Below are 24,776 nucleotides of genomic sequence, written 5' to 3'. Positions count from 1 at the left end.
TTAATCACCATAATGTCAGTAATCGTATATGCGCAAGTAGCCATTGTTGTTGAGAATATATAATCATATTACGATTGAGGTCAAACGAAGCTTTGCGTGATACCATTATATTCACAATTGAGTTCTTGCTTGTTAACGCTAATCCATAGTATTAGGTCACAGCAAATTGCCTCTTAAATATTTTGATTTTACTTTAGTTAGTTTGCTTCGAGTTCTGGATAACGCTCTATATCGGTAATAGGAATAATGCCATAGTTACAATAATAAATGAGCAATAATTGCTTATGCCTTCAGTGGTGATAGCTTCGCAAGACTAATGTTGTATTTGTTGCGTCAGTTCACGCTATTTCTCAGGAAGTCAACGTCTGTCACGCTGGGTGATCGCCAAACTGCGCTGTAATAGCTCTAATGCTGTCAGCAATATGGATATCGTGGTGTAAGCATTTGTGTATGATTTTTACAGTTTGAGACATGGTAAGCTCGAGACGCACGGTACATGATTGGGCTGCTTATGATCTGTATTGTATTTCACTTTCATTACCAGCTTGTCGATTATGTTCATTTTTTGACATGCCGATATAGTAACTAAATTAGTTATCTTCAGGTTTTTGTCATAATTTTTAGATATTTAGGTCATTGTCATCTGACTTCCGGGTTCACCCTGGTCAGTCAAGTTTTTCAGTTTTAATAAGTTCGTTTTCAGAAGGTGACGCACAGCAAGTAATAGTCACGTGTGTTCTGGTGACGCACTTCTTAGGCTATTAATGGGCAAGTCATGAGGCTATTATGTTAGAGTATGGCAGTTTGTCATATTTAAGATTTTGTTCCGACCCGCTCAAACGCAAACTTCGAAATTTGTACGTAGGACTACGCAAGCACAGAGTTATTATATTGTATCTTAAAAACACTTCCAGTTCTGTATTTACGAACTCCAAATCGCAGTAATAGATATTTTTATAATATATGTATATGTTATTTCAAGGCACGAGACAGCTAATCTCAGGCGGTGTATAGACATAATGATTTATACAGCCGAGGTATTGAATGAAATAATTTGAGTGAGTTTCATAGTTATAAGTCGGGACCTGATTCTTCTACCGAGCTTAGACATAATTTTTCCGTTGCAGATTGTTAATTTGGTTTTTAGATCCCAAGTGATTGCGTTTACAGCGACTCTGGTTCCCAAACAACGTTTTTTTTTATCATATATTAAATTCGGTGTTCCAGACTTTGGCTTTTTGTAACTGCGATAAACACGTTAACACGTGACAATTTTCCCGTTTTGATATTCTACCTCTTACGTCAAATTCCCAGTCTCTCGTCTTTGGTGATTTCCATCAGCGATAAATTTTAATTGACGAATGGTTGAATTTTTGTCATTTTCAATCATCGAAATTTTTATTTTCCACAAAATTTCATTCTCGGAAATCAACGATTTCTTTCCATCCAATCTAGAGAAGTTGAATGAGCCATTAAAGTCTAAAAATATTGATTACGCGGTATTTTTTTGCTCTTATCAAGTACACCAACCATACGTAGGGAGAGTACTTTTTGAGACTTTAAGAATTCACTCCCGGTTCGTTAGCATTGTTGTTTAAATAGTTAAGGTAAGAAGTCTAACCATCTCGCTCTTTTTATTTCAGATATATCTCGTTATTTAACTTGTAAATCTAGTTTTTACCCATTTTTAAATCTACAAACCGAGTAAAATAAAAAACATCAAAATGGAGAGTGGCGGAATGACATGCATTAAATATTTGATGTTCTTTTTCAACTTGCTTATTTTTGTAAGTATCGTTCATATCACTTTATTTAATCCTATGAATATCGGTTTTGCCAATTTTGTTTGGAGTAGTGGGATGATATTAAGGTTTGATTGCGGTAAATTGTAAATTCAGTCAAAATACACGAATTGTACAGAGTGCTAGAAAACGTTTGTAAAACTGAGTCATACATTCCATTACCAAACGACCAACCCGTTTTTACTGCATTTTGGGGAAGTAAATTATGTATACGTGCCATTACTACACTACTGATCGCATGATAAGGTTGAACTCTACCTGCCATTTTGACGTTTACCAATTCTTTAAATTAAAGTGGTCGACCTCAAGCGTTAGTTTATTCCTTTTGCGACATTGTGTTCTGAAGGCAAAGCCAGGACATGGCATGTAATTTGCAAAATGGCGTTTCTCGTTTCTTCGGGAAATGGTTGAATTATCCATGACAAATTGTGGAAGTACATTGTGCACTTATTCTTTAACTTGTGACAATGTTGGAGTAATGTTAAATCAATTTTAAGCATACATAACCTAGAAATTATGTACCAACATTTGAGTTCTAGCTACGGGTTATGGTCAAGTTTAGAACATGCTTTAAAAAATTCATAGCAATCGTACGACACCTATCACTGCTTGTATCGTTTTTTTTGTTATTTCTTTTGAACGGGTTAAGTATAATCTACCAGCTTAACGGTACACATGTACGATGCTGATGTCGGAATATGTAATGGGAATTTAATTCAAGTACTTGAGGGTCGTCATATGACCACCCTACCTATTCACATGCTTATGTGCAAATGTCCCTATTTTACGATACTTGGTAGGCTAACAAGTAACAATAAACATGTATTTATATTTCAGCTTGCTGGAGCGGCTCTACTTGGTGTCGGTATTTGGGCCGCAGTTTCTGGCGAAACTTTCAAGCAAGTAGTATCGAATGATCCTCTGATTTTCAACTCTATCTATATCATAATTGCAGTAGGAGCGGCTCTATTCCTTATTGGATTTTTGGGTTGTTGCGGAGCCGTCAATGAAAACAGATGCTTGTTGGCAACGGTAAGCAGGCACTGAATCAAAAAATACAAAAGCAAACAATATAGAGTATTATATTATGTATTTGGATTTGTGCGTTAAGGGTAGTTTGAACACACAAACGTTTTACTACGCATTTCTTGAAATTACGGCTTGTCGTGTATGAGAACGAAATTTTTGAATCAATTAACATTGTGATATAGTCTTTTCGCTTCGAAAACCATATCTTTCTTAATAATGGGTTGCCAATTCAAGGTTATGTATGAATCTTCGCATATCTCCACATTGTTATAACTGGTAATAAAAAGGGTGTTCCATTAACTCATATAAGTGCATAGGATTTATAGTTTTAGTTGTTACCACGGGTTACACATGACTTGAAATAAGTAGCACAAAAGTACAATGTTCAAATCTGAACGTCATGGCAATTCATCTGTGACTTATTCCCACATTCCTTCGTGTTAATTACTTTTTACAGTTCTCGTACTTGGCCGTAAGTAATGTACCACGTATAACGTTTGATAATGCAAGGTCGTATGGTGATATCGTTTGAGTTTTACGAGTCGCTCAAATCTTTCTTTCTGGTGATTTATGACTTATTTTGTTGCATCGATCATGCGTCAACTGACGTTGATTCGTTTCCGAAAGTGGTATTTATGTGCGGCACGTAACTGATTAACGATAACCAATGGGTAAACATAGGTGAGAGAACTATAGGTGTGGTAATATAGCCCACGGCAAACAACGCCTTCAATTACCTGATAATCGTAGTAATTTTGATTCGTAAGACGATAGGATTGACTTCTCGTGACTGTAAGTTGATGGAATGCGATGATATGCTCATTGGCTGAAATGAGAAATAGCTGAAATTTGTTTTTTCTAGGATAACGTACTTTTTACTAAGGTTTTTTTTTTCTAGGATAACGTACTCCCCAATCTAATGCAAAATTATATTTGAAGATATGGCGGATGTTGCATTCATTTTTTACCATAGAACTCACGTAATGAGTACCTAAGTTTGACCAGTCTGAGTATTTGAAGATGGGTCGTTTCCCTCAATATCACACGATAAAATTCTAATGTATAAATCATCTCATAATGAAGCGATATTTTCATTTTTGTTGATGGTATTAACAATTCTTCATTATGTACAAATGCAAAACATAATCGGTCCGTTTATTTTTGTTTTCAGTTCTTTGCACTCGTTTTGATTCTCTTCATTATTCAAATCGTTGGGGCAGTCCTGGCAATCGTGCTTCGTACTCAGGCGGAACAAGCTGCTCGTGAAACCATGAGAACCAATAACACGGACTGGGATGCTTTCCAACAGGCGGTAAGTTCAGTTGACATGCCTTTTTTTCATTCAGATTTAACACTTTGCCATCGGAGATAGCGGATAGAAAATGGTGATATTTTACTAAATATCATTATTATGACTATGTTATTCGATTTTCCTAATATTTTCTCTAATATTTACATTATGTTATATTCTATTTATCTCAAGTTGTCGTTTTTGTTATTGTAACGGACAAAATAATGTAATTATACTTACTAAATTTAGTGAGGGCATGTTAACATTTCATAAATAATGGCGCGGCGGTGTGGCTCAACGGGCTAAGCGTTAGGAATACGCTCGCCACCGCACCTCTAATTACTCTGCGTGGGTTCGCAGGTTCGAATCCCATGTAGGGATGGTTATGTGCGAGAGGATTGCTGGACTCCTCGCCGTCGTTGGGTGGTTCACGTAACCGCTGGTCGGTTACGGCTTCCTCCACCACCAAGTCCATGCTTCCGAAAACAAACAATACAGTAAAAACTAATCCCATACCCGACTTGGAATGGTAACCGGACGAGAGGCCGTGGTTCGCCATATGGATAAGCCGTCTTATCGGCTTTCCTCTCCCCCGGGATAAATATGTAAATCCTATTCTATCCTATCCTAATAATAAGCACATTTATGACAGTTATATTCATATCCATTATCTCCCAACCAGCCACCTTGTTGTGGTTAGAATGTCTTACTCATTCGTTTAACAGTGTGATTGCGTCTACTTTCATCTATGTTTCCTAAATAAAATTTAATTTAATTTTTACTTCATAGTTCACCTGCTGTGGTATTGATGGGCCGGACGACTGGTCTCCAAATCCCCCAGTATCTTGCTGTCCCGAAGACAAGGCATGTACGCCAGATAAGATATTTACAACTGGTTGTAAAGAAACCATTGCTGCAATGTTCTGGGTGGTCGCTGGTATTGCTCTTGGAATTCTTGTGATTGAGGTATGTATAAGATAGTAGATTTGAATGTAAATTTCTGTGACTTTTGTTTGCGGCATTTACATTTCATTTTTAGAGAAATTTATCTCAAAGAAATTGTCGGGTATTTAGATTACAGGATAATTTGTTTTCTCCCAAAATATTCCCTCCCCTTTTTGTTCTAAAAAATAGTTTGGGAAGCATTACGGTTTTGCTATTTATGTTAGCAGTCGTTTTCCAGTAATTATGATATGCGATACGCTACCATGTGATTCGATCTTTTAGCATCATCTTCGACAGCTATCAAGACGTGCAATATGATGGATAACTAATTTTCAAACACGAAAAACGCAAATGCGTTAAAATTCTCACTACAGTAACTTCAAACCCGTTGTTTCGAAAAGTTAGCATTTCTATTTTAATGTCAATATCGTACTTTGATTAATTACTGCTCGTTGTGTTAGTCACGATGTCTGACGTTAGTCAGTGTATGTACTAAAATGGACTAAATTCGTGCACGTTCCATACTCGCATGCTTGTCAGTTGCGCATTGCGTTATTTTATTTGCGTGTATGATTTTAATTATGCCCTTTTTAAAATTCAATGGTTTGTTAAAAACGTCTGGAAAACAAACAAAAAATGGACATTTGACGCGAATGTATTGATCCGAATTATTTCTGTATTTGGCATGTGTATGCGTCTGCTGTGTGTATGTTTATGACAATATGCAATACATTTAAACGATTCCCTTTTATGTAACATTACATAGGTAGTATACGCTACATGGTTATCATTGAACCAAAGTAAAAGGGTTATTTTGATGGTAATCTATATGCATTCCTATTACCTCTTTACTCACAGAAATAGGTATACACATTTCCAAATTCTTGGTCTTCTAGAAATCTGTGATGTAATAAATCATACCTAAATATTTCAGATGTATCTGATTGTAATTTAAATTTTATGGGAAAATCATGAATTGAAAATATCATAAATAAATCTTGTTTTCACTGCGAGAAGCAAATATTTACAGAAAGTAATCTTGAATATCTGAGTTTGTAAAAACTTTTCGAATATTTCTCAATTAAGAATTTTGTTTTATGTATTTTTCTTACATTTGTATAGTTTGGTCATTTCCAATTTATAGGTACTTTTAATTATTATGAATTTCAATTTTAACTGAGCACGACGACCATGATATGGGTTCACTGTAAAAGCGATTATAGAAAAAGTAATCTTAAAATTCGTGCCGTTTTGATGACTATTAAATGTTTTTTGCATTTCAGCTTCTGGCGATGATCTTCTCTTGCTGCATGTATCGAAGTATCGGAGAATCTGAGGGTTTTGCTTAATCTTCAATGAGAATAATCGTTAATTTCAGTTTATGAACTTATCACAGACCATGCCCGATCAATCATATTTCATCACCGTAGATCCCTGTTATCTCATACATGAAACGAACTTGATGGGTATGAATCGATGATTTGATGATGTTAAGAACAAATAAAACATTCTTGCCAAGATTTTTTGAACACATTTATATTTTGTTTTATTGATCTTTTGAGCACGGGAAGCATTATTTTATTCAGTTGCTGTTATTTTTATACCCTTTGCAGTCATTTTATGGTTTCAGATGCAATAAACATTTATGTTCCCAATATTACTGATAAAACAGTAAACAATAGAATATAATAAACTTAACAAAAAAGCGTTTTAATCTCAGGAAGCGAACGTCAACGCACGTTTCCGCCTTTAAGCCATTTGAATCATCATATTTACTGCGCATGCCTTTTATAATAAAACTCTTACTCCACTTTGTGCAGTCTTGGATGTAAAATATAGCTGATTGCACTTTGGTGCATTGCAATACATTATATCACATTTCCAAATCATTGTTGACATGGTGTTGTGGGATATTGATTTGTTTTTTCTCTTGTGTTTCATTCATTTTATTTCTGTACTATGTCGATATCATTCCTGGACTTACAGACACATAAAAACTGTTTTATGTATATATTTTCTTATGACTCATTTAGTCATTTACGAGTTGCGTTATTCAAGCAGTGGATGAATAGCTACAATTATGCAAGTGAATTGTGACTCCAGTTTCCGCTTTCATGCGCGCCATTCCACATTGCGTAGGTGACAACGCTATAGTTGACGGTTTATGTCCCGAAAATGAAACAACGATTGTAACGCTTCACCATAGAATTGAATTTCCCATTTGAATTTGGACGTTTTCGTTGGTTGTATTTCTCTACCAAAGTTATATTAGGGTTATAAACTGTTTTTCGAAATTGAAGGCTTATTTGGAGATCAAATGTTTCTTTGTTGATTTCAAACACCATTCTGACGCAAATTCCAAGCCTGACCCCACGTCAATTTCGGCTCCAGTAAGGATAGTTTATTATGAATATCTATACTATTATCGACTCGCAGACTGCCGGAGTGAATGCCAGAAAGTTTTCGAGTTTGAATATTTTGGCCCATCGGCAGATTACTTTACCCCTAACTATAAAAATTAATAATGTTGAAATAATACACCTGTTGCTAGTTAAAACATAAAATACCTGAACTTGTCTTAGAGGCGTCCTGCGAAAACGTCGAATCCGACAATCCAGCTGCTAGATTCAAACCTGCTTTAAAGCTCGGCCACATTCATTCTAAGATGTTGAGATGCTTTTATTTTGTACATACAATATACTTTGTATCACAATAATACGAATAGAAAGTGTGCGAGGCGAAGAGAAAAATAGTTAGCGTGGGGATGTATACTGCTCAAACACCAATTGAAAGGCCTAAAGGATTCTCAGAACCGAGTTAATCGGGTTTATGCGACTCACAAGAATAAAGGTGAAGGCGCGGTTTTTATTGGAATGTCCGAGACAACCCGGAAACAATTCAGATCTAACGTTATCGATCCACAATAATATCAAATGCATTTTTGTGACATGGAGTCTGATTTAGTCACATTTATTACAATCATCGGCGTTGCTGAAGATAAAATGGGGTAAAACGATGTTACTACTCTGGGTACTATGGCTGCATATGCCAAGATAAGGGTCCAGGCATCTTACTCGACTGAAAGGCAATGGTGGATATATACGTTTTTTGGAAACAAGGATTAGGGCATTAATTTAGCTTCAGGGCTCCCGGGCATAATATATATATATATACTTAGTTTTTTGCAAATGCCCAAATTATCCCACGTCTAATGGATATAAGCCGATGAAGGGCCACAGGAGAAACTAGGAAGTCCATGAAAATGTCATGGTGGGTCGGGGTCAATGAGTTCCAGTGATGCTGTCGGGTTAGGGCACTATTTTTATTGTCGCTACTGCCCAGGCCAGGACAAAGAAGCCGCTCAAACAATGACAAATTTAGCTTGAAATCGTTGAATGCAAAAGCTGTCTTTTTTATTTTGATGAATTTTCAAATAATGACTGAGAACGAACTGCAAATATCTTCGCGTCTCAATAGTGAGAACTCGCACATCAATGCATTCAATCAGTGGTTCTGGTCGGCTACGGAATCGTTTTTTACGTACAAAATAATGCCAAACGTGTTCTCATAGTTACAAGTTGAATACTGAAACCACCTATTTTCCGGAGCCTTCGTTTTTTTGGGGACATTCAGATTAGTTGATGCAGATCATAATATGGAAGTCAGTGACGATTCCTATGCATATTATTATTTCGTTGCAAGAATTGATAAAATTATGTAAGATTTGTAGAAATAGAAACGAAACGTAAGTTTATGACCCGAAGGTCTCCCATTTATCGAGCCTCAGTTGACGTTAAGGAAGACAATAAATGATAGTTTTCCCCGAGGTTGCAATGACTAATTGGCGCTCCAGAAGTATGTGTACCAATATGGAGGTAACTAATTTTGTTCGCCTGTTTTACATCAAGTTGTGTAAAAACCTATGGGCAGGGAGATATTTACTTGGCTAACACAGACAGTCCCCGAACTGGTAATAAAACTAAAATAAATGGAATCGGGAGAAAATTATGATCTAACCCTAATCATGACACATACTTGGGAGTACAGACTATTTATCGTGTACTGTTGTGTTTCATCTGTTTAAGACGACTGAGTATTGGCAACGTCTCATGTTTAATACAGTCGAAGAACTAATTTTATGTCGGATAATGTAATTTTTTTTACAAAATTTTAAAGATCCATCACACGAGTATCTCTGTGTATTACCCACAATTCTATAGCCACCGTTAGATGACGCTATAGATTATAAATCGAGTCGTTCCGTTCCGTATAGGAGAGAGATGTAAATTAGAAAAATGGAAGACGAAATATCAACTTTTAATTTGAAAGTGAACCAGTGAATTGTATTTTCGGTTTTGCATGACCTGTTAGCGACAACTTTACTTTGATATTATAAATTTTTTGTCCATATTTATCTATAAAGACTAGACCTTGTGTTTCATGAAGTATGTGTAGGCCACTTTGCGCCATGCTAAGTAGCTTCTTTCTCCTTTCCTTCTCCATTCTTTACACTAGAGGAGTGACATGCGGTAAGATTTGCAAGATTTGCACGAATTAAAGAGTTAGAAATTTAAATTTCCCGAGGGAAAGGAAGGCAATAGAACATAATAATTATATATTTTATATCGACTTAGTAAACCAGATTTCAATTCCGGCTCAATAAATATTTATTAAAATAGGAATCAAGTTGGTTAAATGCGGGTGCAAAAGATTTTGTCGTTCGCGTTGGTAAATCGTTTAAAATCTTTGCTGCAATAAATTCTTTATTATCACACGATTAATGATGATTAATTTCTTTTTCTTTTAAATCGAGAAACTATTGATTGTTGGTGACGCCGTTTTCAAGCGTGCAGCATAATTGCAAATGATTGTAAGTTCAATAAGACGATTACGCTGCAAACAAATTTTTAGAAATGTCATATATTGTTGTTGATCAAAGTTTATTTTAATCATTATTAAGACTATTTTGAACGTTTTCTATATCTCAGATGACGTAAATAAACTGATTGATTTACGTCGTAATCGGCGTAATCCTAAAACTAAGACAGAAGTATATGTTCAACTTTTCAACATTTAGCATCTCTGATATCATTGAGTAGTAAATAGATCTTTTTATCATCGTTTTTATCAACAGAATAATAGAGTCAGGTCCTGGCCCAAGTTCGCAGCGATCAAACAGACAGAATATTTACACACGGACAGGTACTAAACGATAGATTAAATTATTCCAGTTTTGTGCCTAAATAATGGCTTCTAACAGCTAATACTTTTGAATGGGTTTCATGCAGTGTGGAATTCAAATTTTTCGTCAGCCGGTTCCGTCACACAAGTGATAATTTTCACCCGGTTCTGTTACAAAAAGTCATATTTTTTCAGCAAATAAACTGATTAATGCTAACCGGTTCGCTGATCTCCTAATCATGTTGTTAAACCAGACCATTCTTTCAGCTGGGAGCCAACAAACGATTCCTGAAAAAAAAAAAAATATTATCTAAATACAACGTAGTACAAAAATACTCTGACCAAATACAACAAACCTCTTTAAAGTTTGGAATATTACAAATTTGAGTGAAAATTGCGCTCGGAAACCCCTATTTTTGCAATGTACAAAATAATGAGATGAAATGATCTTCGGGTGTTGTTCAATGTACATCGTTTGCGATACTTTGTTTTTCATTCGTAGGCGTTTTTAACTCCATGTTCCATTCCATATCATGTTTTTAATTCCCCCAAAATAGGTATGGTTGGAATGCCAAATCGGTATTTCATTAAAAGCTTCTATGTTGAAACATGCAAGACCTGCTTGCATTGTTTTAAGTTTTTCAACAATCCGGGCAATTGCCTCAAGGGCGATTTTTTGCCGACAAAATAACCTTGGTCTACTGTTAATCTGATCGTAGGCAAGCGGTAAACAGTAATTCCCTGTTGAATTATTGGAATTTAACTCGGCGGTTAACTGAGTTCAACGGCTGACGATATACAGTTCTCACTAACAAAAGTTATTCTGGAATTTATATAAAATATTTTACCGACCTTTTTTATATTTCTGACAAAAACGTCTTTTTCTGTATTTATTGATGATTCCCAGGGCAAGAAATGATGTAATTCGCCTTATGAATGTGAGTACTCCCACGGGTTTAATCTCATAAAAACATTAATCATTTCACAAAGTTTAATAATTATATCATTCATTCAAGTTTGGCCGGGATAATTTTCAATAAAATTAAACCGGTATAAAAGCTCGTTGAAAAAGTTCATCGTATATGTCACTAGCGTCGACAGAGAACGTTTCTGTCTGAAGTCTCTCGTTTTGTCAGGCACGTCAGTACGTACACGAGCGCCGTTTTGTCAGCTGCAATCAGAGTAGTGTGATAGTTAGTATTCGACGGACGGATCCGACAACGCCCATTTACATATCTTGGCTGGAAAAGACCAAAAACGTGAAAAATGGGTTGCGGAATGACTCTCATCAAATATATGATGTTTTTCGTCAATTTCTTGATATTTGTAAGTAAAGTTTGTTTACTACATTTATGTGTTTCATTTTGTCCCGTATATTTAATTATATTTGACGTGTAAACATCCACGTACCGGTAGCGATCGTTTTCTTGATTTCTGTATGGAAAATAACTGCATTTTATTGAGAGAAATACTGGAGATAAGATTTCTAAATTCTATTTTCAAACATAACTTGCACTGTAGAATAAAAGAGCTAAGCAATAAAGGATCGCTCTCACGAATGCGTGCAATTCATGCAATATCGTTCTAAATATATCTCAGCGTTCATATTCCGAATCCATATTGAGTTTGTTAGTCCTGTTAACTTCAATTTTGAGAAGGCGTTTTTTTTATTATAATAAACGAAATGTTACACTCTTTATCTTACCAAACCTATATTATTACATTTTTGTTTGATTTTTTTTGGCATCGTGGATTTGAAATCTTAAGTTTTTTTCTGATAAGTTCCAATTTCTAAGTATGTATGCCCAACATCTCACTCCCGGTAAAATAATTTGGTTGGAGTATGCCAAACCGACTAATACCGACAAAACTGAGTTTAAAGCAGCAAAGTTAACTACAATGAAGATTTATGAAAAATAAAACTATGCCATTTTTCACTAAAACCATCTATTCAATATGGAAAAACTCTATTAACGGTGACGTGCCCAGTGACCATTATATTGTTGAATTTGCTTGATATAAATTAATGGCTGTGAGTAAATTTGTTTAATCTGAATTGGAAAGATCCACTTTCATAATATTTTGAAATTTGATCTCGTTCACATCAAATTTATGTATTAACCGAGATGATACATTTAAAGGTTTCTTTGTGGTTAAGCAACTGTATAAAAAAATGATACATATAAGTTTATGATGAGAAACAAGTAAGTAGAAAAAGTACATCTTGTGGTATTGAAAAACGCCTTCCGAAGATAGGTTTCGCCTTTGTTTTAAATTAAAGGTTTGATATGTAATGCACCGATCATTTTCCGATGCCTAAATTATTTATCACTCGACGCGAAATAGGGATACGCTATCATGACTAACTTGGCCAATATAGGTTGAGGCATCTAGATAAGCTTTACTTATGCACCACACTCGAAATTGTAATCAGCATGGCTTTTTGTATATCGATCAGAATGGTAAATGCAACGAAGAGAGTTTTTGCAAAAAAGTCACGGAAATACGTAACGTTTTTGGTAACCTTCAGCATCAAATCTAAGGCGTCGCAGTTGCAATTTTCTTCGAACCATGTTTTTCTGAGATAGCCGGCCGTCAAGGAAATATGATCAATATCTTACCTCCACATTTTTCGTCTCAAGCATTTGACATAACATGGAACTTAAGAATCGACATTTGAATTTATTAGATTGCCAAAAGCAACGATTTTTAAATGATTGTGGTTAGTAATTGAACGAATACATGAATATACGCATTACTTATATTATTATTGAATGTTTTTCTTATATGTATTTGGATTTTTTAACTAATCAGTTATTTTATATTTATAGGGTGTCCATAAAGACTTAACATTTTTTAAATTACAAAGGGAATTTATTGATACCATTTTGGCCCCCACATATGTATTGAATGAAGTAAAAATACTTGAACAATTTCTGATTAAAAAACAACAAACCTGGTTAATAAGATATATTCAGAACGGGTTTCACAACAAAATTGAAATTATGAATGAAAAAAAATTAATTCAATGGCTGGTTCGTTTAATAACATCTTTTCCGTAACTACGATTTTCTAAATTATAACTTCAAACGCAACTGAGATGCTAAATTTAGATAGTATTTTTTTTTAACATTATCGTGTTACTACTTGAATTTGACAACAATTTTTCTCACACTTCTGAAACCTAAACTTTCTCAGCAAACTTAAGTGGTTGTGCAAGCTGTATAGATAAAACAATGTAACAGCTATATTTGCATTATGTGCTAGTCACCGTTTTGCAATGTCTTTAATAAAGCACAAATAAAAATAAAATGAAAATAAAGCACGCTCCACTATTCAGCTTGCAGGTGCAGCTATGCTCGCCGTTGGAATTTGGGTTGTGGTTGACGCAGATTCGTTCAAGAATATGGTGTCTTCAGATCCAGCGATATTTTCTGGCATCTACATTATAATAGCAATTGGAGCAGCAGTGTTTCTGATCGGGTTCCTTGGCTGCTGTGGAGCAATTAAAGAAAGCCGATGCCTCTTGGGAACGGTATGTGATATCTATTCTAAATATAAGTATCGAGTATCGAACATACGGCATTTAACGCTTTGTGTTCTATTAATAAATGGTCATACATAAATCGTACTTAGGGCCTACTCCGTCGAAGACTTGGCTCACACACCAAATTGCAATATGCCAGAACTTCTAACAGTATAATTGTCTCCAGTTGTTTAATATATTTATGTATAACGCTACACGGAGAATGGAGCCTTATTGTGCTATGATAAATAAGCCATTTACATATATAGTGATAATGCTGCTGTTTTTTTACTGCTGTAAAATATGCACCCAGGAGGAGCGCTGAGGGGAAACTCTATCAATCTAACAGCTGCAGCGTTTAATATTCCCCTTGTTTGAAATTCGATTCACAAATACCTCAATTTAAGAATATTGTAATGCGTTACATTTCTTCATTCTAGAAGCAATAATGACTTGTAATATCACTTCAAAGTAATTCATACCTACTTGTCTTAAAAATGTAGGCCATATTGTCATGTTGGTGCTAATGCTGTTGTAATTAATTTCAATTACTTAAGATATCGGTGTGGTAATGACATCTTATGCACATCGCACTCTCCACATCACTAAATTTCAAAGAAGATATAGAATCACATCTCTCGTGAATTGTATCTAAAACGGTCCATAATCTATTACAAAAGTTGTTGTCCAGTGCAGAAGTAGACCTCTTTCCAAAACATTAACAAAATCAGTATGATTTAATACGAATTTATTACTAGCAACACTATAGTTTATACATCATGAATATTTCTCGCTTATTTTTAGAAAATAGATATGTTTATGTGAACGAACCCAAATGTAATGTAATGTAATTCTAGTTATTTGCATACAGATTGAATAGTAGAAGTGTACGTTTGTATCACTGAAAATAAAATACTTTCAAATTTGATGTAATAACCATATATATACACCTAATTCTCATAGGAAATTTTGTGGTGTGCACTGATGTATTTACGTCCAATGTATTTATGTTTGCCAAATTTGCAAATTAAAACTAATAAAATTAATAAGAACGAAAAGTATTGATGATTCAAGATTCGACAATTCATGATTCAACAATTTTACAAAATTAAGATGGTGTTCTTTATTTAGATGCCAATTGCCAACGTCAACTTATATACGTATTTACTTCCCACACCTACTCACTAACTTTTTTAATCATATACTTGTTTGATTACTATTTGCCACAGGCATCTTAAATGTGGTTTTAATTTTACTTATACGCAGCCAGATGATGTATTGCTGTAGCCTACGGCGTACGATGTACCGTTACACGTATCTTAAGAACATCAATTAAATCAATCTTAACAAAATTTGAATAAAAAAACAATTGTTGTTAATCATACGCCTAATAATACTAATAAGTTCTCTTTTTCTGTACCCCCGTTCATCAGTTATAATAGGTGATCATATTTTACTATTACAATGTTTGCGTTTTTACTCGAAGTCATATATAACACTAAAAACATATGAGCTTATCATGAGCTTAAAATAGTCAAAGAGATAGAATCTAGCAACTGAATAATTGAACGATAAAGTAATTTGCTCTGACCTATGCAGCAACGTTGTAAACCGAAAAATTCGATTTGAATTCCTCACGTCACTACCCAAAACTTACTCAAAATTGTGAAACCATTTTAAAATAACTTTAGCGTATAACTAACTATCTCACTCACATATTTTTTCGTTATTCAGTTCTTCGCCATCATTCTTGTCCTGTTCTTGATACAACTGGTCGGGGCAATATTGGCAATCGTGTACAGATCAAAAAGTATGGACCTCATTAGAGAGCAGATGGACGACTACAAAACCGACGCAGATGTTAAAAAGGGTTGGGATGAGTTGCATACAGAGGTACATTTCCAAATCACCTTTCCAAGCAAGAATACTATAATGCCACCTGCAAAAATTGACCAGCTGAGCCCATAATATATTAATCAGTAATGAAACATAGCAGATATTTGAATATACTAAATAAATGTATTGTATTTTCACTACAGTTCAAATGCTGCGGAATTGATGGACCAGGAGACTGGGGAAAGGACATACCAAAATCATGTTGTGCGGGAATGCCCCAAAAGTGCAATGTAACTTTGGCCTATGAGCATGGATGCAGCAACTCAATTTCGAAAATGTTCTGGATACTGAGTGGAATTTCTCTTGGAATCCTTCTAATCGAGGTAATTTTTGATCTAAAGTACTGAAGTCATTTGTGTTGTTCTCGTTTCACATTGGGCTTTATGTTCAGTATATTGCCCGATGATCGTGATTGTACTGGGTTAATAAATAAAGTTATATTATGTATATACCGTACTAATCTACTTTGAACGTGACTTTTATGAACAATTATTTATTTTTTATTATCTATTATATGCAATTATGTAATTATTTATTGTGATTTAGTATTAATCAATTTATGTATTTCCAGCTCTTGGCGATGGTGTTCTCATGTTGTCTTTACCAAAAGATTGGAAAAGCTGAGTAACAAGTCAAAATGGCTGAAATAAACGATGATTATATGTTTTGCCTGATTGGGATCATCATCACCATATTGCATAAGACTGAGTGCTTAATTATTATTTCAATATATCATTTTCATTGATGCCGTCTATCAACTCGGGATAGTGACACGCATTATGTATGCCACTTCTTTTCCATTAATGCATGCTGCCCAAGAAAAATTAACTTTTTATTGGGTTTTCAATTCAAGAATGGACAAGAAAAGTCGAGCTCTGATATAATGTATCGTGTACAGTTGGATATGGATGGCCATTATGCCAATAGTATAATGTTGCATGATAAATAACGTTAGACCGTATAATTGTACATCGTAGTACTAATCATTTTGAAGAACTTAGACGGCTTCACTCATTTTTACATTATCCTAGCTTTTCTTTTAAACTGTCGGAATATTCAATTGTGTATTAATTTCACGTATGAATAAATGAAGATAGTAATAATGAAATAGTTGCTCTATATTATAAGAATAATCTACTAAACTGTTTCACTTTTTGATTACGCGAAACGATTGCTGAACAACAAAACATGAGTGTGAAAATCGACGAGTGAGGTGATTCCAGTTCCGGCGGTGGGAGTTCGTTTAAAAAAAACAAAAGCATGAACACGAAAGCCAAGTCCGAAGTAGTACGGGTATTTAATCTTTCGCAGTACAGGTACGGTACAGTAGTTTCCGCGACTTCAACTGACCACCACATCGCAAATAGTGCGTAGGCGGAACCACCACAAGGTGCGCATTTTTTTTTTAATTAGATGACGTCATCACACACAACAAGAGCATAGCAACAAAATAACTTCTAACAACAACAACAATCTAATACTAAATAAAACTATTGGTCCATTTCGTGTCCAATGTCCAATATTGCATTTTTTTGGTGGTTTTGCCAGAAACAAAAGAACCACTGCTTCCAATAATTTACAGACATGCTGGGATTATCAAAATATTTTCATACGACACAGCTTCGTATATTTTGCTATATCTTTTCAAGTAGCCTACTGTTTTTCAAATGTTTTCATTGAGATGTGCCGTGAAAATATGTATCGGGTACTATATCGGGGGTAACTACGCTAGAGGAATATATTGCACAATTAGTGAATAAAAGGATTCGGTTTTCGCGACAACATTGAGGCTAATTTCTGTGATCAAAAACTAGTCTCTGCAACGTCACCTTGTTACATATTGCAGTATCCGGCATTTAATCACACCTTCGTTTCAGAACTTTGTCGTTCCGGTACATGTCAACAAGTCTGGTTTCATAATTTGGTCGTTTATAAATCAGCTTGTATGTGCCAACATGAGAAATAGAAAAAGTATACTAAATATGCAAAAGACCAGCATTTAGGTTCACCATTTGTCGAAACGCAAGGTGGCGCTCTAATGTCTTAGGGGGCAGAAACAAGATCAATTCAATATTAATAGCTTGTCAGAGTTCGATTTCACCAGTTCATTCGAAAGAAACAGCGGAACTTTTAGCACTGCATGAGTGAGCAAGTAGGATAATTTTTATATATATCTATGACGTACAGCAACTCATAGGAGAATGTCGTAACTAGTAGATGAAGCAGTGTGTTAGAAGAAACTAGGTACAGTTCTTCAACGAGAATAGATTCTCGTTATTGAATGTAATATATTTTTTTTTGTACATCTTTTCCAAACCCGGATTTTACAGAAATATCAGTGATTTTTGACAAAAATACAACAACGAAATCTTGGCATCCGAGAAAACAATCCCTTGTCGTGTCATATAGAGCACTATAGTCGTGTCATATGGCAACCTTAACAGTGGTAGCCCCTACATGTATAGATAGGGCGCTTCCGGTAACGAGTAGTTGCCAAGATTGGCTTATAAACGTAAGTAGTTTGAGCTAAGCGACATTCGAACGGGGGAATTTGTCTAAATTAGTTAAGATTTCGTTCAGACAAATGCCTTTTATTGATGACGTGTTGTTCAATTTGATCGGAAGCCCAACGCGTACATATCGTGTTTCTTCGAAAATAAGACCTAGCCTGAATTTTGAAAATGATTTTAATATAAGCCCCCTCTTTAAAATATGATCTAGTCGATAGTGCGAATTTCTTTTTTTTTGACCTAGTGGATAGCAAGAAATCTCTCTTACACGTGAAAGTGATTACACGTGATTAATCTAAAACGTCAGGTAACGTGAGGATCACGCCACGATTCATATTTTGGATATCTGTTTTTGATTATGAAAATAAAAGACATATCCCCAAAATAAGCCCTAGTGTTATTTTTCGAAAGAAAATTGAACTTTCCGGGAAACACGATACGTACTACACTTAACTACAGTATACTAACGTTTCTTAGAAGGCCTATGAAATGGACATATGAATCGTGTAATTATGTTGTTGTTGTTATTGGTCTTCTTCTTCAACTTGTGAAAAAAATGAGCTTTTTCTTCAACTATAGCTTACTGGTCCGATTGTTCTAAAATAAACTTTCCATTGGCTGAAATTATTTCACAAACTCTTTGGGCTCTATGGAATTCGTTTTCACTTCAAATTTTTGTGTAGTGACGTCAACAAAATCAAAAATATTTGTACCGGTCGCTCGACCCATGTCACCCACCTCTTTGTCAGCGAAAAGGTTTTTTTTATGAGCTGCACGTAGGCTACCACTAATTTAAACGATTAGATGCTACAGTTGTGACTCGAATCATTCGGTATTTCGATTCACGTCTAGACTGGAGATTTAAGTGTGTTTGTTAAATGTGACTTCGTTTTCCTTTCAGTTACATTTCACTGTTTAAAGTTGTAAAACACTAGTACAGTACGCTACTTGATCGGTTATTCACGTTGTCGTTATAATGATGAAGGATCGCTTTTCATTCTAACTACTGAACTAATTGATTTCAGGCTTGTGATTCCTGCTGTCTTGCTGGAAAATCCAAGAGCTTCTTGCCTCTGATTGACAAAATCCTGTTAGAACTATATATATTTTATCCAGTAATCGTTAGAAGACTCTCATTAAATCGACGTGTTCCAAGATGTGAACTCATGGTTTTTCAATTAATTTTATTGTTCCTTATTGTATATTTATACATACTTATGGAAGAAAAGTTAGCACAGATATATATACACAATGACGTAATTCATGACATGAATCTCATAATACCATGAAATCAATATTACAACTGGATCAAAAGATAATAACGAAAGTAGAAATAAGGAACAACTGGATAATAAAAAGTGAATAAACTGCAAAGTCTATTGTATAGCAGTTCTTATTCCATTTATTGATTGGCTTAGTTTACTATAAAAGCACATTTTCTCATTGCATAAATAAAAACAACTCAATGACACAAAGGCACTATATTTAACAAAATTTATGATTCGATTTCAGCACCTTTATTGCACTTTGTAGTTTGATTGGTACTTGATACAAAATATGATTTCTAAAGTAGTTATATTTTATGGCTGCTACAATTTGGAACGCTACGGCAGTGTGCAAAAGCAAAGAACGTGGTTTCGTTCGACGATGATAATTTCAAGAAAAGACGTGTGGTCATTACCAGGTCAAATACAATGAAAACTCTGAACATAGAGTTTCGAAAGCTAGAAACAAGTTCTGGATTCAACTTGTTTATAATTAGATAAAAAAAAACAATGTTATAGAAAATTGATGGTCATATAAAATCTTTGTACAACATTTACTTTACAATGGTATAAGGGAAATGACAAAATGCAAATAGAACTTAACACCGCCAGGTTTTAATTATATAAACCTGGCGCAATCAAATAATGAAAAGGGGTTTTAATCAGTACGAGAAAACGTGAAAAATTACTTTTAAATAGACATAGTTTAAAAATCAAACGTGTTACATTGTACAGCTTTCCTAACTTGTAGCAAGTTAGGATTGCATAACAGACTCGAATCTGTAAGCTACACTCTCCATCTACTTTTCGCAGAAGCTGGCGTTTAAAATTGATACAAACAATCTTAAATTGTACGAGAGCAGTGAATAAATCGGACTGGCTGAGGAACAGCGGTGTGGCCTCTAGGAAGCAGGCCCGTTGTTCGCGCAAAGCTTCAAGCTGTTACTTGTTACCAAAGCTTTTTATTAGTGTGAGTTATAAAGCAGGCATGTCTAAATCACCATTTGTCTCATCAAGGCCATCCAAATTCATCTCATCGTTTGGAATTGGATTAGGATCGTTTGCCATATCTACAGAACCATTTGCCATCCCGTCTCCGACGTCTTGACCAGGGGCTGAGTATTCATCTGATGGTGACTCTGAGTCGCTGTCATTTGTGCGATATAACATTTCACTTAGATATGTTGCAGGATCATTTTCGTCAGATTCCGGTGGTGTTTCAATAGTGCAAGGGCGGTAAAAACGAAATCGGAACAGATGAAACGTCTTGCCCATGTCTTCTATAGACGAGCTACAGTCTCCAACTTTGTCTACCTGTTAGTATAAAAAGTTGTAGTGAAATATAACATGTTTTAATCAGCGTTTTCTGGGAGAAAAAGAATGAATAAAATGACCTAGTATGCGATCAGCACACAACACGAGTTTGATATTTTTTCCAAAGTTCTTTTGTCGTGCAACCCTGGAGTACCATTTTGTAGAATCAATTTTGAGCAAAAACAAAACAAAGGAACAAAGGGAAAAAATGATTACCGTAGTCAATCGGAAATAGTAATCTGACGAAACGTAGCTAGAGAAGAAAAGCGTAAAACGAAGTGATGTTCCGTCTTTGGATCGACCGTCAGCTTCTTCGTTTGGTAAATATTGGTCGCTAATTTCTTGACAGAAGCTCAGCTTTTTGTGGTCGCATAAATATATAGTACCCGGTACTGTAGTGCTGTTAAAACGTGTTTATACAGTTTATTAGAAGAAAACAGATGATCAAAGTTTACCACTTCAAAACTTATGTTCTAGATTTATTTAAAATACAACCATGTAACAGAATTTGTAAAACAGAAATCATGGAATGTGTTCTATAATTCCAAGCAAATGAGAATCAATAAAAAAGTATCCAGATACTCTTAGATGGCAAATCAACAGTACCAAATTTGTGGGTAGCAAGTAGCATCAATATAGACTATTTTGCTACGCTTTTTATAGTATTCAAGTACCAATTTGATTCAACACTTACTTGAATTCAAGAGTCATTGGAACGCCGGGAGGGGTATGCATCGACACTGGAACGTTGAAGCTTGTGTTACGATAACTGTGGCTGTAAAAAAATCACATTTATATCATGTTAGGGAATATTATGCAAGGCTTGGGAGATTACGTCGTAAATGGTAATTTTGTGAAGAACTCACCATAGCACATAAGGAGATGCCGTTGTTTCGTTTGTATACAATGTCACATCAGGTTCCAGAAGACGAACAGATAAAATTTTCAATCCGTTTTGAGAAAGAATATCATCTGTTTCAGTATCGCTTCCATCCGTTTCATCAATGTCGTCAACATCTCTTCTTACTCGAGTTAACACTTCTTCTGGTTCATCTCTAAAATATTTGTATTTGTTAAGCTTGATTTTAACGTACTAAACACTTAAACAAATTCCATTTTAAAAATATTATTAGAATAGAAAAATCAATTTTAACGAAGGTAAATATATTCGGAATGTCATATTCGCACATAAGCAAAGTGAACTTGAACCATCTAACGACATGCTATGTTATAGATAGAGGTTAAGCCATTTCTGTTTTAGATTTAGATTTTAATACTATCTTACCGAAACATTACTGTTTTGTCTGACACACTCAGATCAGAAGCATACAGGTTTGCCTGTATGAAACTGCAGTGTAATATGAGATACCTTATAGAACATAAAGTATGACTTACCTCATAGTTTTAAAACGAGGTTTTGTGTCAACTTCATCTTCTTTTATGTTATCAATATCATCCTTCATTCCATCATCTTTAGATGATTCCGGGTTTCTTATAACCGATGGTGGTTTAGCTTTATCTGAAATATATTTTTTATGAATATTTTCCTAGAATGAAATGGCAAGGGTTCATTTAAAAGAAGACTCGTTTCTGAAAAATTATCTTCAGTTTTGAAATACTACATCTTCACACGTATCATCAAGCGTTTGTTAAAATAATCAAACCGGAATTTGACATTTTTTTCACTCATTATTTTCATCAAAATGTAAAGAATGTTAAGTCACCTGTATCGAATGCCGAAACTGGCACTTGGTGATCCCAATTCTCTTTAGCAATGATCTTCTTTTCAGTGACGTTGAGAGTGCGATGGAACTTGGGACTAGTTGGATGAATAGTGGGGTTTGTAACAACGTGCTGCGGGGTGCTGGGGTGAGTGATATGTTGAGGCTCTTTACTGTGAACATATTCTATGGTCGGTCTCGGAGTCGGCGGTCGTCTGTATTGTGTTTTGTAATTATAATGGCGTCGATTTTCTTCACGCTGTTTTTCCTGTTTTGCTTTGTGATTAACAAATCGATATGTCGAAGTACGAAAATGCTCTGGTCGGAGAGTTGGTTCAAATCTTCGATAAGGGTCGTACTTGTCTTTCCCAGGGTTGAAGAAACCACCTGAATGAATAATAAGAATAGTTTGTTTCGAAATACAACGACATTTGATTAGTTACCTAATATACAGTGTTTATGTTATAACCATATTACGAGGCCTATTTAATTTGCCTACCTACTTCAAGTGAGTTTATCATGATTGTACCAATAAATTCATGTCATCTTAAGTCAATACATAAATAACAAGAAAGCAATTATTACCTCGGGCATCAGGATGTCTTCTTGTTGAAGGGCTCGTTACCATCACTCCATCAGGCATGATCATATCACGCTGACAAAGTTCTGAAATTTCTTGACCATGAGTAGGACCAGAACAGCAGTAATTCTGAAAAAGATATTAAAAATTGGTTACAATCCGTATCAGATTCAGTATGAAAATTGATTCCGATTGTATGATTATATGTTTTCACTTTTCGTAACAACGGCAGAAAACTTTAAGAAATAGTTATAATTATGATATAATTACACATGAACCAACCTTTTCCTCCGAACACACTGCACGTCCCTCCATCGGACAGTAAGAAATGGGGACGCGGTTACTACCAGATGATGCAGGAGCTGGAAACACAGAAAAGAGTTTAAAATTTGAGTTTTAATTCGTTAAATATATTTAATAACAGTTTTAGAAACTCACTTCCAATTTCGGTTGTGGGGTTACTCGGTCCCACAGTCGACCTAAATGATGTCGAGGCGTCATTTCTGTGATAAAAACAAGAATAGTTTAACTTTTACTGTTCCCTAAATGATACTGTTACTTATGTCTAAAATGAATAAATTTATCATCTAAAATCGCTGATATACTCATATTTTGCTAGTAATTTCACAGGACGTTATATATCGTTGCCAAGAAGTTTTTCAATGACATTTTTCGACAACCAAACCAAAAAGAATTGCATTGTATTTATACTATATTTTTAAATTTAAATTACACTTAGTAATGAATTGAATGCAAATAAACACAAAGCTTATAGAATAAAAATTTGAGAATCACAAAGTGTTACATTACATTTTCTTGGAACAGGTTATCAAAATGATCAAATGTATAAAGAATAATCTTGAAATCAAGCGATAATTATATTATTCATTAATCAAGAATGGAAACAGATGTTTGTTTAGAAAGGAAAGAGAAACAGTGGCGTCATGCAAGATATTTACCCGGGGGTAGAAATAGTAGAGGTATCGATGGTTGGATTGCATGATGGACATGGCGGGCAAATCCGCTCGTTGTTATTGCTTTCCATTCTCGCGTCAACAATGTATATTACCATCATTCCAATCATACTGAAATCACCCAGAAATAATGAAAATGAAGCATGCAAAACTTTTATAATATTTACAGAGTTACTATAAAGATGTTAGCGATAATATAGTTATTAAAATACACCCGAAAGCATGCAGAATATTAGACAGAAAACTGTTATTGCTTTGTGATTGCTGCAGGTAACACCAAATGTGACTGAACATGCGCGCATGAGAAGTTTTATCTCATGCGTTGAGCGTACCCGTAATCGTCAGCGTTATTGGTACTCAGCATTTTGGTTTGACAATTTGTTCCTGAGCATCCCTGGTCGCCATTGTTGTTTAGCGATATGGCGTACAAAGTTGACATCGCTACAAAACTGCAAGGGTCAGGCAAAGGTTAAATTTCTGCCTTATTAAAAAGGTGGCAACCATCAAATTGCGAGGATGGCACTGCATTTGTAATCAGCAGTTTTCATACTTAGGTAGCTGTAGGTGTGACCTTTCTTTCATGTATGATATGAAGTTTATCGTAAATGCGCTATGCAGTGGGTCAATATACTTTTATGTTCTAATATTTGATAAAAACGGGTAAATCATTTGCTAAGCTCAGTCACAATGAACAGAGTATGCATTGTGCAAACTTTAAACTACCTTAAATCAATACAATAAG

General features: G+C 34.9%; 3 protein-coding genes across 7 annotated transcripts in view; 2 read left to right on the top strand and 1 right to left on the bottom strand.

Annotated features, from left to right (window-relative positions):
• The first annotated feature begins 1,624 nt into the window (after positions 1-1,624).
• LOC120342138 (tetraspanin-18-like) lies at positions 1,625-7,076 on the top strand. Its single transcript, XM_039410833.2, has 5 exons — positions 1,625-1,787; positions 2,640-2,834; positions 4,003-4,143; positions 4,912-5,088; positions 6,351-7,076. The coding sequence occupies exons 1-5, from the start codon at positions 1,725-1,727 to the stop codon at positions 6,414-6,416; spliced, it is 642 nt and encodes a 213-aa protein (XP_039266767.1). The 5' UTR covers positions 1,625-1,724; the 3' UTR covers positions 6,417-7,076.
• Positions 7,077-11,335: 4,259 nt separating this feature from the next.
• On the top strand, positions 11,336-16,778 carry LOC120342137 (tetraspanin-18-like). Its single transcript, XM_039410832.2, has 5 exons — positions 11,336-11,574; positions 13,589-13,783; positions 15,509-15,667; positions 15,814-15,993; positions 16,242-16,778. Exons 1-5 carry the CDS (start codon positions 11,515-11,517, stop codon positions 16,296-16,298), a joined length of 651 nt encoding a protein of 216 aa, XP_039266766.1. The 5' UTR covers positions 11,336-11,514; the 3' UTR covers positions 16,299-16,778.
• Positions 16,779-19,332: 2,554 nt separating this feature from the next.
• The window catches only part of LOC120342770 (uncharacterized), a 42,567-nt gene continuing 37,123 nt past the window's right edge, over positions 19,333-24,776 (bottom strand). For 4 of the 5 annotated variants that reach the window (XM_039411737.2, XM_078110881.1, XM_078110884.1 and 1 more), the window contains exons 20-29: positions 24,367-24,483; positions 23,499-23,563; positions 23,343-23,422; positions 23,066-23,189; positions 22,484-22,867; positions 22,155-22,278; positions 21,626-21,814; positions 21,454-21,534; positions 20,976-21,159; positions 19,334-20,759 (exon numbers count right to left, since the gene is read on the bottom strand). In XM_039411737.2, the coding sequence (XP_039267671.2) occupies positions 20,421-20,759; positions 20,976-21,159; positions 21,454-21,534; positions 21,626-21,814; positions 22,155-22,278; positions 22,484-22,867; positions 23,066-23,189; positions 23,343-23,422; positions 23,499-23,563; positions 24,367-24,483 (1,687 nt within the window). In that variant the 3' untranslated portion in view covers positions 19,334-20,420. Of the gene's footprint in view, positions 20,760-20,975; positions 21,160-21,453; positions 21,535-21,625; positions 21,815-22,154; positions 22,279-22,483; positions 22,868-23,065; positions 23,190-23,342; positions 23,423-23,498; positions 23,564-24,366; positions 24,484-24,776 lie in introns of all 5 variants that reach the window. The other variant, XM_078110882.1, reaches the window with a different exon arrangement.

The sequence above is a fragment of the Styela clava genome, chromosome 3, assembly GCF_964204865.1.
Source record: "Styela clava chromosome 3, kaStyClav1.hap1.2, whole genome shotgun sequence".
NCBI lineage: Eukaryota > Metazoa > Chordata > Ascidiacea > Stolidobranchia > Styelidae > Styela > Styela clava.
This window is presented reverse-complemented; position numbering and strand designations above follow the sequence as displayed.